General features: G+C 49.6%; 8 protein-coding genes and 1 non-coding gene across 9 annotated transcripts; 5 read left to right on the top strand and 4 right to left on the bottom strand.

Moving 5' to 3' along the window:
• Positions 1 to 3: 3 nt before the first annotated feature.
• On the top strand, positions 4 to 114 carry FVEG_16394 (hypothetical protein; the record flags this gene model as incomplete). Its single annotated transcript, XM_018905633.1, has 1 exon — positions 4 to 114. One exon carries the CDS (start codon positions 4 to 6, stop codon positions 112 to 114), a length of 111 nt encoding a protein of 36 aa, XP_018755237.1.
• Positions 115 to 2072: 1958 nt separating this feature from the next.
• On the bottom strand, positions 2073 to 3959 carry FVEG_08665 (hypothetical protein). Its single transcript, XM_018897552.1, has one exon. It carries the CDS (start codon positions 3811 to 3813, stop codon positions 2137 to 2139), a length of 1677 nt encoding a protein of 558 aa, XP_018755236.1. The 5' UTR covers positions 3814 to 3959; the 3' UTR covers positions 2073 to 2136.
• A 697-nt stretch (positions 3960 to 4656) lies between these two features.
• FVEG_08664 (hypothetical protein) lies at positions 4657 to 6554 on the top strand (the record flags this gene model as incomplete). The annotated part of the gene is made up of 6 exons (XM_018897551.1): positions 4657 to 4850; positions 4903 to 5110; positions 5164 to 5180; positions 5235 to 5337; positions 5389 to 6314; positions 6368 to 6554. 6 exons carry the CDS (start codon positions 4657 to 4659, stop codon positions 6552 to 6554), a joined length of 1635 nt encoding a protein of 544 aa, XP_018755235.1.
• Positions 6168 to 8140, bottom strand: FVEG_08663 (hypothetical protein). The gene is made up of 3 exons (XM_018897550.1): positions 7604 to 8140; positions 7358 to 7550; positions 6168 to 7306 (listed from the first exon to the last, which is right to left on the bottom strand). The coding sequence occupies exons 1-3, from the start codon at positions 7971 to 7973 to the stop codon at positions 6718 to 6720; spliced, it is 1152 nt and encodes a 383-aa protein (XP_018755234.1). The 5' UTR covers positions 7974 to 8140; the 3' UTR covers positions 6168 to 6717.
• A 690-nt stretch (positions 8141 to 8830) lies between these two features.
• On the bottom strand, positions 8831 to 9364 carry FVEG_08662 (hypothetical protein; the record flags this gene model as incomplete). Its single annotated transcript, XM_018897549.1, has 1 exon — positions 8831 to 9364. The coding sequence occupies one exon, from the start codon at positions 9362 to 9364 to the stop codon at positions 8831 to 8833; it is 534 nt and encodes a 177-aa protein (XP_018755233.1).
• Positions 9365 to 10103: 739 nt separating this feature from the next.
• FVEG_16393 (hypothetical protein) lies at positions 10104 to 10654 on the bottom strand (the record flags this gene model as incomplete). The annotated part of the gene is made up of 3 exons (XM_018905632.1): positions 10104 to 10233; positions 10281 to 10403; positions 10461 to 10654. 3 exons carry the CDS (start codon positions 10652 to 10654, stop codon positions 10104 to 10106), a joined length of 447 nt encoding a protein of 148 aa, XP_018755232.1.
• A 345-nt stretch (positions 10655 to 10999) lies between these two features.
• Positions 11000 to 11551, top strand: FVEG_16392 (hypothetical protein; the record flags this gene model as incomplete). Its single annotated transcript, XM_018905631.1, has 1 exon — positions 11000 to 11551. One exon carries the CDS (start codon positions 11000 to 11002, stop codon positions 11549 to 11551), a length of 552 nt encoding a protein of 183 aa, XP_018755231.1.
• Positions 11552 to 12395: 844 nt separating this feature from the next.
• FVEG_08661 (hypothetical protein) lies at positions 12396 to 12885 on the top strand (the record flags this gene model as incomplete). Its single annotated transcript, XM_018897548.1, has 3 exons — positions 12396 to 12681; positions 12737 to 12787; positions 12845 to 12885. 3 exons carry the CDS (start codon positions 12396 to 12398, stop codon positions 12883 to 12885), a joined length of 378 nt encoding a protein of 125 aa, XP_018755230.1.
• Positions 12886 to 13218: 333 nt separating this feature from the next.
• On the top strand, positions 13219 to 13334 carry FVEG_16391. Its single transcript, XR_001989302.1, has one exon. It is a non-coding gene; the product is annotated as a 5S ribosomal RNA (ribosomal RNA).
• The last annotated feature ends 822 nt before the right edge of the window (positions 13335 to 14156 follow it).

Genomic DNA, 14156 nt, shown 5'->3' on the forward strand with positions numbered 1-14156 from the left:
GATATGGCTATGGAGCATCGAAGCAACGGGCAACTCGAGGTGGCCAATGGCTATGACCGTGTGGCGTGCTCCGAGTGCTTCTGCAAAATTTCGAGAAACATGAGCCATGTCTAAGATGCCGAAGATCCGAGCCAACCCCTGTCTCGTACGAGCGACGGTGGCACCTCAAGTGGAGGCTCCGGCCGTAAAGAAAAGCACCCCACAGAAACAGCCGAGTCTAGTGGCGCGAGGGAATTGTCCGGATTTGTGATCCATTCTCTGCCAGTGTCAGCTGTGACTGTAACTATCGCGATGTCGCTCTCCGGACACGGCGAATCCGCTTGTATAACTCTTTTATATACTACAAGATCACGTTAAACTTGTCGATATCGCAAAGCCAAGAGATTGTCTTGTGTTGTACCCTGATATTGAAGGATCAGCAGAACTTTACCTATCATTAAAGATCGGCATAAACTCGTATCAAGCTTACCACAACGGGCAAAGCCCAACTTGTTGCAACACCCACAGGCTAAATAAAAAAAAGTTCCGCGGCAACTTGTCTCCCAAGCGCGTGGTAACGTAACAATCGCAGTGGCCGCCCGCGAATAACGTTAAAGGGAGATGGAGAATCAGAACCCTGAATCCACCCACCACTGATAATACTGTAGCACGTACAGTACAGTACGTACGGACGGGCCAATCGACGAGACAAGGCAAAGGGCGCGTGAGTCGGGAATGACGGCTGGCTATCTCAGGCACCGTCAGTAATCTTTACCCAACAGGAAGGTCATTACTCAATCATTCAAGGCCTCCCCGCAAATCATCTGTGCAAGGTTTATCTCAGACAACAAGCTCGTCCAAACAGCGCGCTTCAAGTTGTCATATGACGTACAACCCTCAAGTAAGAACGTGAGCCCATTCCCTTTAAGGGAAACTCGACGAATGAAATATGGTTGTCTAGAGAGATAAACCGTGATAATCTGCTAGCCAGCTTCTCGATACGGAATGATATGGTCTTTTGCGACATTGGCTATTGACCCTGTTGTCGCAGGATTGGCTTCAAAAGTTCATCAATCATGATCAGTAAGCGACATAATGCATCGCATCGCATCTTATCTCCGGTCATTCCCAAGGCCAAGCCGGCAGCAACCGCCATTTTCCCTTGGCGATTTCTTCCCTTTTCTTGTGCCGCATTTCGCCTCAGCTGATTCTGAATTGCCATCTTGTCTCCCGATGGTGTTGCTACATATCGCCATCTCAACCTGTAACGTTGTCAAACTCCAGACGGCGACACCACTATTACCTAAAATCAAGAGATCGTCGCGACGCCGCTTATCTCCTAACCCCATTCTCCATTCCTGTCAACTGCACCCCGTGTTTTCCTCATCTCCATCTCCATTTCTCAACGGAGGGAGGCCTGAGGCTAATGCATGGGGTAACGGTTCACTGTGTGTCAAGAAAATCAAGGAAGACGACCGATTGCAACCCCCCATGTCTAGTAAGCTTCAAAGGCTGCATAAAGCCAATCAGGCCCCGCGCCGTATTTCCGTGAACGCGTTGTTTTTTTCCTGGGGTCTCACGGGGTTCAGCTGGATGGTGGCGGGCTAGCACAGGTTTGGTTGTTGAAGAGGGAGCCTCAAAAAGCCTTGAAAAACCGTAAAACCATATCTCATTACCGAGGTACCGAGGCGGAGAAAAAGCTTTAAGAATGAGATTATGGGGGGCGGGATCTAAAAACTCAAAATAGACGCGTCCGACGTTGACGAAAATGGTCGTATTCAGGGTAGGTCGGGTTGTTGCAGATGATACCTCGCGTTGAGTACAGTCAGCAATGACGATACCTCATTACGAGACCTCTAACTCAATCCAGGAGAGCATGGCTCTCTTTTGGTTGTTTTTAAATTATACCAGATAGTTATTTTACCGTAATCGTATCGTCGTAAATAGCGTTTTGGCGTTCGCGACGGTTATTTCGCAACATCTCTTCGAATTCCAACAACGCCATACGCGTACCTCATTGATCTCACGTAAACCACAAACCTGAGCGACATTTCGTACCACGACAGGTTCCTACAATATTTCGTATTGCGACGTATTGGAATAAAATTAAAAATGAGATATTTGCATTTTGTATGTCAACACAAGCCACCAGTTTATTCAAGACAAGTTCAGTACGTCTTTCAGCACACGCAACGCCCCAAAGAGTTCATTGTCGTGATATCGCCTCGCCACCACCTGCAAATTGACAGGCGCACCCCCGAAATCACCCTCCTCCCACAAATCTCTAACATGCCGACAAGCATCGCTTAGCGGAACATAGCCCGTATCATAAACTTCCCCAGATTCAGCCCTAAGTGGCGTGGAAATAACCGCTCCCGGGTAGTCGATAAGGTTGTAGAGCGAGGTGTACGTCCAGTAGAAGGCCGTGTCGTGCGCACACGCTGGCCCTACGAACGACGGCCCGATGATGACATCCACATCTTGCTCACTCCAGCTTTTGGCAAAAGCAAATCGGAAATCGTCTCGCTCTTTGTGGACGGCTGTAAGATCTACGGCGGTATGCATGCCCATGGGCTCTGCGTCTCTGTAGATCCATTCTGTAAGAGGGTGAAGAGGTTCTCCAGATGAGATTATGCCGTTTTTGGTGAGATGCCCGCCGTCGGGCCAGTAGAGTCTTCGGACTAGTTTCCATGCTTCTTCTGCACCGAAGACTTTAAACTCTTTTAATTCGATGATATTGGCGAACTTGCTGTTGGATAGAAGGTTTCTGGTCCACGAAATTGCCCTCTTCACTGGCGGTTGAGGCTCGACGAAGCCATCGTTGCTGATGATGCCGACCTTGAGGCGCCGATTAAACTGTGTTTCAAGACCAATCCACGGGATCGGAACGATGTTGGGATCCAGAAGATAAGGCTTCGAAGAAAGGACACATTTCATGAAAAGGTCCATGTCTCTCAAGGAGCGACACATAGGTCCTGTCGACAGGGGGATGTTCAGCACGGCTGGAGGCGGAGCGCCTTTGATGTACCCCCTTGTCGGTAAAACATTCGATGTGGGTTTGAAGCCATAGATGCCACAAAAGGCAGATGGGCCGCGAATACTCCCACCAATGTCCGTACCGATCCCCAAGATCGAGCCTTTCATCGCAATCAGCGCAGATTCACCCCCTGTCGAGCCGCCTGCGGACAGATGAATGTTGAAAGGGTTCAGGACTCTTCCCCAGTGAGAATCACTCTCGAGATGCATCAGCGATTGAGGCTGGTTCGTTTTGCAGTAAATGGTTGCACCCTGGGCACGCAAGACTGACACGATATCCGCATCTTGGTCATCGTCGCTGATACTGGTGAAACAGCCCTGAGAAGAAGAGGTTCCGGCAACTTGGATATGATCTTTGATGCTTATTGGCAAGCCATGCAAGGGGCCAACAAGCTTCCCATGAGCCTCGAAATATGCATCGAGCTTTTGAGCTTGTTCGATGGCCTCGTCCATGAACCATTGCGTGAGGCAGCATGTGAGCTGATGCGCAATGATGGAACGCTTGCAGAACGCTTGGGCAACTGCTACTGCAGTGTGCTTTCGACGTGCAATTGCCTCAAGAAGGCCGACTGCATCATAATTCTCTGTGATGATGATTTCATCTGGAGATAAAATACCACAAGTTGTTGGGATCGAGGTGACATCTGTTGGGGGGTTCTGTATAACTTCCAAAGGCAGCCGCAGCTTCGCCGGAACCTTTGCTGCAAATGCTTCAAGCAACGCAGCCCTCTTCTCCTCGAACTCGGGAGTTCCGAGAGCCATGGGCTTCGCCTGTACAACCAGAAGCCCTGAAAGCATATCTGTGGCCAAGGGCCTAGATTCGAGGGACTTCAAGCTATGGGTGGCGACACTTGAGGAGTCTTTGAAAGACCCTGATGGGGGGGACTGAAGAAGAAGAGGCAGAATTTATGGTCGAAGGATGTGTTTGCGTGACAACGGATTTGCCAGGAAAGCATGGCGAGAAGGACAATGAGGAGATGGTGCAGCTGTGTTGATCCAGGTGATATATGTTAAGTCTTGGCCTGGGAGTTCTCGAACCTTGGACTCCTTGGTTTTTACTCGATGCCCTAACTTCAGCTGTTTACGCTGCTGATTGCGCAGCAAAAGAAAAGCTCGGACCATGGGTCAAAACAAACTCGAGTCGACAGCTGTCTCGCAAGCTTGTCGTTGGCTCACGATACCATCCACGTATGACCACCCAAACAACCCAATCCCACACAAACATCCTCGAATTTCCCATTGTTGACATCCAACTGTTTCAAACCGATCGTCCTTGGCTTCAAGAAGCTTCAGGTGACCAGTTGGAATAATCTACGAGTCGCCCACCAACATGTCCCAAGGACCCTTCGCTTCGTGGAACAATCCTTAGCGGCGTTTCCATTGTTCTTCTAGCTTCGACCACCAACAACAACACCAACGACCATGTCGGGCTTGATATACGTACCGGGCCCTGAACGCCATGTCGCACCGCTGTTGTTGCTGATTCCCCCGGACTCTTCTGGTAATATAGACACTGGGGCTTTGTTTATAAAACCTCACACAGAGCCACGTCCGTTAGTACCCGAATTGAACAAGTCATACTGGCCTCCCCTTAGGCCAACTTCTTTTGATACACTTCGATTGCCTTCGCCAACATTCAACATGGTGAACTTGGTGGTGGAAAACCCCATTCCGGGGACTATCTACCTTGTTGACCTCAATCGCAACCTGCGTATTCGTCATGCAGGTGGTGGTGACGGCGACATCGTCCTTGATCCTGCCCCAAGTGACGACCCAGAGGATCCCCTCAATTGGACTCCTCGTCGCAAACTTCTTGCGTTGATCTGTCAAAACCTGTGAGTCTATTCTATTTCTTCTATGTGAGTGTCTTTCGCTGACTTGGAAAAGGTATACCTGGTTCACGGGCATGTCCGTTGCCACTGTTTACTCGGTCCTTGTCCCGCTATCGCAACAGTCCAAGGTCTCAATCAAGACGCTCAATGAAGGAACAGGTTACATGTATCTTTTGTTGGGCTGGGGTTTGTTGTTTTGGCAACCCTTCTCGTTACGATATGGCAAGCGTTTGACCTATCTCTTGTCTGTCCTTGGAGCCATAGTAAGTCCATCTCAATGCGTTCACCACAAGCAATAGCTAACAAATATTACCAGGGAACAAGCGTTTGGAGGTAATGCTTCTCAGTGATGCGATGCTGGTGTGTGACCTTACTGACTGGTGGCAGCGCATACGTCTCAAGCAACGGAGAATGGATCGCCAAATGCATCATCCAAGGCTTCTTCATCGCGCCGATTGAAGCCCTGCCTGAGATCTCAATCACTGACATTGTAAGTACCGGCTCGAGGCACTGTTGTAGGCGCGCGACTGACTCTGTGTAGTACTTCACTCATCAACGTGGAACATACATGGGCATCTACGCCCTCGCCCTAGCCGGCAGCAACTACTTCGCGCCCGTCATCTGCGGCTTCATTGCCGAGTATCAAGGCTGGCAATGGGTGTTCTACTGGCCTACCATCTTCCTCTCATTTGTCTTCGTGTTTCTCTTCTTCTTCATGGAAGAAACCAATTACAATCGTGCCGCTCGACATGGCGATCATGTACCATTCGATCCGTCCCGACTGATCGTTGAGGACAACGGCAAGGCGGAAGAAAAAGCTGCCGACGCTGGGAAATCCGAGGTTAGAGAGGCTGATGAGGCGAACGTTCAGTATGCCAAACCGAGAACATTCTTGCAGAAGTTGTCGCTTTGGCAGCCTACTGCAAGCCAGAGTATGGCTCGTCACGCTGGACGCTCGCTTCAATACCTCGGTTGGCCTGTCATCTTTTTCGCTGGCTTCTCGTACGGCTCGTACCTCATCTGGTTCAACGTCCTCAATGCGACAGCATCCATCATCCTGTCAGGCCCTGGGTATGGCTTCAAGCCGTCTATGGTGGGATTGAGCTACCTCTCCTGCTGTCTGGGTACCATTATCGCATTCATTCTCGCGGGACGATTGAGCGACTGGCTCACTATCAAACTTGCACGTCGCAACAATGGTGTCATGGAAGCTGAGCACCGTTTGTGGCCGCTGGCGATTTGTGTCATTGGCGTTCCAGCGTCCTTAATCCTTTGGGGCGTTGGCGCACAGCACGGCGTTCACTGGTTCGGCCTCATTTTCGCCATGTGCACTTTGTCTGTGACGAGTGTCATGGGACTCATCATCAGTATCAATTATCTGATTGATAGCTACTATGAACTCAGCGGTGATGCAATGGTTACGATTATTCTGGTTCGCAACACGATGTCTTTTGCCATTAGTTATGGGTAAGTTTCCGTCCGCTGGTGAGATGAGATGAACAGCCACTAACAGACGTCAGCATCACGCCTTGGATCACCAACATGGGCTATCAAAATTGCTTCATCTCAGCTGCTTTTATCGCTTTGGTCGCTTGTTCCGCTTGCTTCGTCATGATCAAGTTTGGTAAATTGCTTCGACAGCGAAGCACTCCCCGGTACAAAGAATTGGTCGATGACGACAAGAGGGCCGCAGGAATTGCGACATGATGGAGGGTTTGGTAACGCACGCGCACAATTGAACAACGAGGACTGAATTGGCCGTATATACGATTAGTCAATTATGCGTAATTAGTATTGTCGTGAATAATGATTCGTATAATCTAGTTTCCCCATGTCCCCGTCCCATATGTCACCAAATAGATGCGTCCATTTAAACCATGGCGGCGAGAGCCAGAATAGCTGCAGCAAGAGCTCCAGCGCTGGCTTTGGTCCTAGCACCGATATTACCGGAGTCACCAGTTTCGCTCGCTGAAGCACCTGTCGCCGTGGAAGTCTTGTCACCGCTACCGCCCTTTCCACCGCTTCCACTTCCACTTCCACTTCCACTTCCACTACCACTACCGCTTCCACCACTGCCCGAGCCTCCAGAGCCAGCGCTTGACTTGACGCCACTCTCGTTTCCAACACGGACGTTGTTCACAGTCAGAGGCGATGGCTTGTCGCCACACTTCTGCGTGACCTGCACCTCTGGCTTATCCGAAGACTGGATGCCGCTGCTGGTAACGTCCTGGAACTGGCCATTGTTGGTGTACAGCGGTTCCTCGTAGACGTTCTGCCCGTCAGCCTGGATCTGCAGTGTACAATCGGTCTTGTCGGCTCGTCGTCGGAGTTTCGCGCTGGTGGGCTCGCCGACGAGGATGGAAGCGACAATGTAGATGAGCTCGTCTGTGTTCAGTTCATCGTCGCTGTCAACGGCGACGCGGAAGGTTGCTTGGCCGTTGGCGGGGGCGCTCAATTTACTGGGTCGAAGGTTAGTGGAGTTAGTGGACAGGGAAGCTTTGGGGACTTACATGGCGTCCTTGCCATCAACCTTGACGAGTTCAGCGTTTTCACCAATTGTAGCGTTCTTGAGATCGACTTCAACTATGGTGCCTGTGCTTGTGGGAGCAGAGCTGGATGTAGCTGTTGCAGTGGCTGTGTTGGTCGAGTCATCGTCGTCAGTCTCGGACGCTGTAGCTGTCGCGTCGGCATCCGTGGCAGTAGCTTCAATGAGTGTTAGCTTGCGTGCCCGCAAAGATCATCAACATGATTCTCACCATCTGCTGTCGCTGTGCCTTCAGCGGTTGAGACATCCTCACCGTCGCCATCGCTCGCCGTCGCAGTGGGTTGCTGGCCGCCCGAGGCTTGGGAAGCTTCGTTTGATGGCTCTACAGCTGTTGGCTCTAGGCCATTTGTGGCAGACGGGACGCTATCTGCGTCTGTCGGCTGTGCGTCTGTCGGCTGTGCGTCTCCATCGTCGGCAGCATCTGAGGGTTGGTCTTGAGCAGGATTTGAGGGCTCAGCAGCAGGCGCTGATGGTTCTGGTTGAGCGATGGCTGAAGGCTCTGCGTTTTGATCGGGAATGACTGTTTGAGCCAGGCCGTTGACTGCCAAAAGGCCAAGGATGAGGCTGCCAGCGAAGCGCATGTTGGCGGATATTTGCGGGTGTAACCTTTACGTCCGTGTCGTGTTCAAGGTATCTTCAACTTGAACTTTTTGCAAATAATCAGGTAGTATCGCGAGAGATCTGCAGAAAATGAAGATTTCAGCTCGAGCTGAAAGAAGCTTGTTTATTATACTGTACCTGAGCTAAGCTCCCTCCCTCGATTTTTGAACCTTGCTGCGGGTTCAGGTGGTGGCACTGTCGTGGCTTTGCTGGTCCAGACTTTCGGAGCCCTGCAGCTGAGCTGTTAGGCCAGCCACTCATGCGCCAGCTTTACCCTTTGGGGGCTGTGTTTAGCGCTAGAAACAACTGTCGTGTACAGAAATAGCTTCACCTTCGTCAGTGCACCACGGGAGACCCGACGTGTCTCCAGCTTTATACGAGAGCTGTCAGCAATATAACCAGTCGCCATTCCACTTAAAATTCACGATTGACTCTTGGGTATTTATGATCCTTTTGTGCTTGCGAGTTAAGCTTAAATGTTTCAATCTAGACTACCGAAATTATGCCTTGTTTAATGTTGAGAATAGCTTCAATAGTTCACGCCACAAAAGGCCGCCACGACACCAGCCGAAGGGCTAAGCATTTTAGTTAGTCATGGCACATTCCGTTCTTATTTCAGCCCTGGCAGCCAATGCATGTCACTGATCGAAAATTGACGATTGCGGCTGAGCAGTCATGCCTTTTTGTTGCCCTGTCAAGATTGTTATCCCATTCAATTGGGATTCAAACGGGACAAGCCACATCTGTTTCGGTTTCTTCCGACAAAATGGCAATTGTATTTTCCGGTGGCAGGCAGTGCCTTTCCTGGTTACTCTCCTGAAGATGGCCTTGGAGGACCTCAATTTGGATTGATGACTGAAGATATGTCTTCAGACGATGTCTCTTTCAACCCAAGATCGTGGTCCGACATAATCTGGGGCGGGCACCGCGGCCTCTTCTTCGCTTCCTCCGGGATTTTCCTTGTCTCATCCCTCTTCGACTCAATCAACTTCCTCTGTTCTTCCGTCTGAACGAGAGGCGGAGGTAACAAACCCTTGTCGGGATGATACCACTGCTCTTTCGGCGTGTTTTTGCCATCGACACCACGAAAGTCAATCTCATTTTCGGGACGGAAAGGAAGACGGTCAAGGAGCGCCTTGATCAATTCAGGCGATAACGGTATTGCATCGTGAACATCGCGGTCGGTGCCCAGCGAGCGCAGAATGCCATCTTTGCCGAGGGAGAAGACACCGTCGTAGGAGGGATGGTGCTCCAATTTTCCCCAAATATCGCTGAGCTCGGCTTGGTGTTTGCCGATGGCTGCCCATTGAGCTTGGCGACTAGCGTTGGAGTCCTGGGCTTGTACTTGGGCACCGCACTGGCTTGAAGACATATTGAAAGAGCAGATTTTTCCGAGGCCAGATATTCAATGAAACACGTTTGAGATAATTCTTTGTGAACAAGAGGCTGCCTCAAATATTGCAATCTGTTTTGCTGGGCCAGCTTCTGTGTATGATGGATGTCGAATCATGCGCCGCCTTTCAACTTACTTCCTCCAGAGGTGACCTTGGTGCCATCATCAGTTGCAGGGGTGTTGTCCTTCTCTGGGGTCAGATGCATGGGTATGAACAGGGGTCTTGGGCCCACGAACAAATCATATCGATCCCAGGGCAAGTCAGCATGAAGATGCTGTCCGTCGCCTCAAATTCCAGAGTGACGCAGCTACCGTTCTTCAAGTTCGCATTACTTACATGTGAGTCTTGAGGGTATTGATGGTCATTGGGAAGCTGCTTTGGAGTATAAAAATAATAACAGGAAGTCATAACAACGGCTGATTCTCAGTTCACAAACAAAACCTTGGGCAGGGAAGCCAATACACTGACTTGCATGTACCTCTGGAAAGCCAAGATGTATAAAAGCGAAAAGATAGCGTAGTGTTCGATGGACGAGGTCATGCCATCACAAAAGGATCATCGGCAAGGAGTCAAGGCATGAAACAAGATATAGCAGTTTCAACAAAACCGCGGAACAAGTACTGGAGAAGTAGCAATGTATTTTAAGGCAAAAACTGGTTCGCATGACTCGAATTCTAAAGGTTATCTCTGACCTTCGTGGGCAAAGGATGAGCCGTCCTATACGCAAACCGGAGCACTATTGGGTTTGGCAACACTGTTGCTTGGATTCGTCTGGCTGCAACCATTCGCAAATCCTAAAGCAGTATCGTCGACAGCCGCATTGTAAGCAGCTCCGCAGTTGGGGTCACTGGCCAGGTTAACACCAACTCTCTACCCCTTCAAAAAGAAGCTTACCTGGCACCTCCAGAAGCGGAGTTGAAGTACGAGCAGATATCGTGAGAGAAGCAATCTTGTGTATAGACGTTTCCAACAGCAGTGCCGCTGCACCCGGCTCCACATCTTCCATTACAAGAGTAACTTTTCGAATCAGCGTCGTGTTCTTGAAGAAGAGGGTAAGGTAGCTGTAAAACTCACTCTCCTGATCCGGAAGGATTGGTACCGTAGTTGCTGCCAACAACACCCGTGAAAGTACATTTCTTCCCACCACTATTGGTCCACGAAGCAGTCGCTGTTTGGCCAACTTTGAGACATGTGATGGCTCGCTTCTCCAAAGTTGGCGAGGCGATGGAAAGGCTGGCAAGAGCCAGGACAACAAGAGAACCGAGCATGATGGGCAGATGATTGAGAATAAGATACTGTACAGAGCCAAATGCTTTGTTTACTTATTACTATCTCGAGAATACTTCTTTTATACAAAGTTACAGTCACATCGCTCATTTTGGTAGTATATTCTGTCATCGGAGTTGTATCTTGTTCTGGAAAGTAGCGGAGATAATTTCGGAGAATCGCCTCTTGGCCATTGGTTCGAAATGCGAATGTGACTACGAGCGCCCTAAGCAGAGCTCAGCTTAAGCTTTTACAGGCCTGTTTCGAGTACTCAAAGCCGTATTCAGAATAATAGTAGTTATGCGATCCGGAGAAAAGTTCGGCGTCGCTACGAGCATCACGAGAGTATGCCCAACCCCTCGATATTTCGGATAGAGCTTGTCCGTAACCATAAAGGGATTACCTCGGAGAACTGGAACTCAAGCTCTCCTTGTTACTTGGCCACCAGCGGTGAGATGTTCCGGGACGGATGTGTACGTAGCCATTCGCTGGATATCTTGATATACTATCAAGACATGGCTGAGACACGGCATCAACTCGAGATCTTGACTCCATGCCAACCAAGCCAACCATGTACACCTAGACCCCTCACCTATGACGTCTATGATTCTGAGATACCTAGATACCTAGATTGTGAGACACGGGATTACGAACAAATACCAATTGGCGCATCTCACTCGGACCCTGGCTATTGCCTCAATAGATATCCAACATCTCAAATATGGAGATTATTGTCTGAGGCAAGCCTGAAGCTCAATACCTTATGGAGCAAGAACTTCAGATGTCCAAGAAAATATCAAGCCCAGTTCCCGCTGAGTCCATATGGGATTGAATTTCAGTATTCCTATCGAGTTCTCTTCTTATTCTTAGATACCTTGACAGGGTCATCACTGGAATGATCATCTTACTTCCTATGGGATGACCCGCATCCTTGCCGTGCCGGCTCACGTTCGTCTAATACGTGGTCTTTCGGGGAGCCGGAGTGTTTTTGACTTCGAAGCTGAACTGAGCTAGCTGAGATTTGTCTTGGAAAATTGGTCGATCAATCAACCTTTGGCAGATCATGGCTATTTAAAGCAATGAGATTGTTGAGCTATGATTTTCAGCAAGGAAGTCCTGCATCTGCGAAGCAAGGGAGACGTCTGAGATGGGGCAGAGATGAATCAGATCTTAGACTGACGTTGCGGCTGAGGGGCTTGCTATCGGCCCAACAGAGAGCCTTCCGTAACATAGCGAGAAATATGGCTATAGAGTGAATACGACATATTAAGTCAGCCTTACTGAAATTCAAACCCATAGACGTCATGCTATGCCCAAACTGACACGGAAGTTCAAGCTTTCGGAATCTTAATGGGCTTTGGGGATGGAATGACAGGAGGGTGGCACCGAACCAACACGCCAAGTCTGTCTCATCTGAGCCCGGGGTCTTACATCCCCTCATTCGGCTTATGCGTCGCTTGTGGTTTGAGTTTCATTGATAGCATCTTTGACCGTAGATCTTGACGATTTAATGCATGGCATTCAAGACATCCTTTCATAGCATGTGGATCCTTCTGGAACGACTGGACAGTGAGATATACATACTTGGAGAGGCTGGTGGGAGCAAAGCAGATAACTCGACATGTGATCAAGTTTTAAAGTAGTATAAATATCACATCATATCCCAAGGTTCTCAAATATTATCACCATCACTCAAACCTTCTTTTATTCTACTCAACTACTACAACTCAACTACTATCAAACATGTCTATTCCCGGAAGATTCATGCTCATTGTCGACGGAAAGCCCGTCGGCAATCCTCGAGACAACGGTGAGCCCATGATCCAAGCTCAACCCGGCGACCCTGCTGCCATCTTTGAGCTTCGAGACGGTCGTCTATTCTCTGGCGAGTGGGCTCTGGGCCGTCTCAACTTTGAGGATCGATCCATGATGCCCAAGCGCGTCTTATGGCGTAAAAGAGAGGAGGTTGAGGATCTCCAGCCCGTTCAGGTCGAGGAGTATGGTGGCCCCCCCGAGCTCAAGTTCTCAGGTATGCTTTATCACATGGTGGCATTGGCGGTTTTGATATTGACAACAAGTAATAGGTGCTGGTCTGGCATTCATTGAGGACAAGCTTTATGCACCTATCATTGAAAGTATGTCTCATATTCTACTGTATTCATCGGGCACGAGGACTGACACTGTTTTTGTAGGCGAGAACCAGCCCATGCAAATTCGCCCACTGCCCTTCTAAGTAGTGTTAATTGAAAAATTGGTGGAGGCGTCAATGGAGATTTAGTTTCGAGAAATATGTCTTTGAAATTCATAGCCTCAGAACCAACTGAATACTCAAGTCTACATTCCATAATTATGTTCCTTCTATCACTCTCGTCGCCACAAGTGTACAAAACTTGATAGCCAACTCTTGACCTCTCTCAAGGCTCTTCTCATATGTTCCACAGGGTCTCTATGGGGCTCCGACGTCAAAGTAAGGCCCGCGCACATGGTCACGGGCGTGTACAACAGCCCCGGTACGTCTTTCAAGGGGAAATTCTAAGAGGCATGATGCAGGCCGTGAATGTCACATACGACCATACCTATAGGAAAATACGGGATCCCGTCCGCTCTCCCATCGTCAAGCCTGTAAGGGGCGGATTAGTAGTTGGGTCGGTGACGACCAGCGAATCCCCGCTGTTGTATGTTTTTTTTTGAAGTTGTAACTCGTGATGTTGCAAGTGTCTTCTGGGCCAGTTTCGCGTTGACATCTTGGGACTAACCCAGCAAGGGGGAAGCAACGCTAACCTCAAATGGGATGGGCTGGCATAATCAGTAAGGAATCGTCATTTTTGTAATTGATCGTAACCTCATCACCTTCTGTCTTCTCCCACAATTGAGTCAAATAGACTCTCATCCAACCCAAGTCTTCCTCTCGAGCATGATGGCATCCGCGTCTGCCCTGCCGACAGCCCCTGCGGCTTTCTATCCCTCCATTGAGACACAGTCCAACGCGTCCGCAACCCCTGGACCAAGTCGTACATTTCAATCAGAACCAAGTTCTATGCCACCAGCGGCCATCCCGGGTGCTGACCGCCAAGTTCCAACGTGACTCCAAGACCATTGAGATTATGGAAGATTCCGCCAACCCCTGTCCGGGCTCATGCATGGGTCCTTAAGGCTTTTGATCACTTCAACTCTAAGAGAGCGCTACCAGAGCATTTCCACGGTATTCGTCCCCAGCTTCATCGAGCATGGTTGAGACAGAACAAGCAAAAGGCCAAGACAACTGTTACCAAGAAAAGGAACTCGGAAGGAACCCCTAACCAGCCTGCATCTAAGAAAACGAAGGGCTCAACGACAGTCAAGTCAGAAAACCAGCAAGTTGCTATGCCACCTCCAAAGCCTTTGGGAAACCTGAAAGGAAAGTACGCCATCAAAACCTTTCCCGCTGCTGCGATGACGATTCTCAACAGGACCACGATCAGTTTTGTAGTATAGTCCTCACCCCAGGAGACGGTGGGACGCTGC

This window comes from Fusarium verticillioides, chromosome 10 (genome assembly GCF_000149555.1).
Source record: "Fusarium verticillioides 7600 chromosome 10, whole genome shotgun sequence".
Taxonomy (NCBI): Eukaryota; Fungi; Ascomycota; class Sordariomycetes; order Hypocreales; family Nectriaceae; genus Fusarium; species Fusarium verticillioides.

Coding starts and splice junctions, on each gene's coding strand:
- FVEG_08665 (XM_018897552.1), bottom strand. CDS start 3,813: ATGCTTTCAGGGCTTCTGGTTGTACAGGCGAAGCCCATGGCTCTCGGA.
- FVEG_08663 (XM_018897550.1), bottom strand. CDS start 7,973: ATGCGCTTCGCTGGCAGCCTCATCCTTGGCCTTTTGGCAGTCAACGGC. Junction 7,551..7,603: donor AGGCACAGCGACAGCAGATG/GTGAGAATCATG, acceptor CACTCATTGAAG/CTACTGCCACGGATGCCGAC. Junction 7,307..7,357: donor GTTGATGGCAAGGACGCCAT/GTAAGTCCCCAA, acceptor CCTTCGACCCAG/TAAATTGAGCGCCCCCGCCA.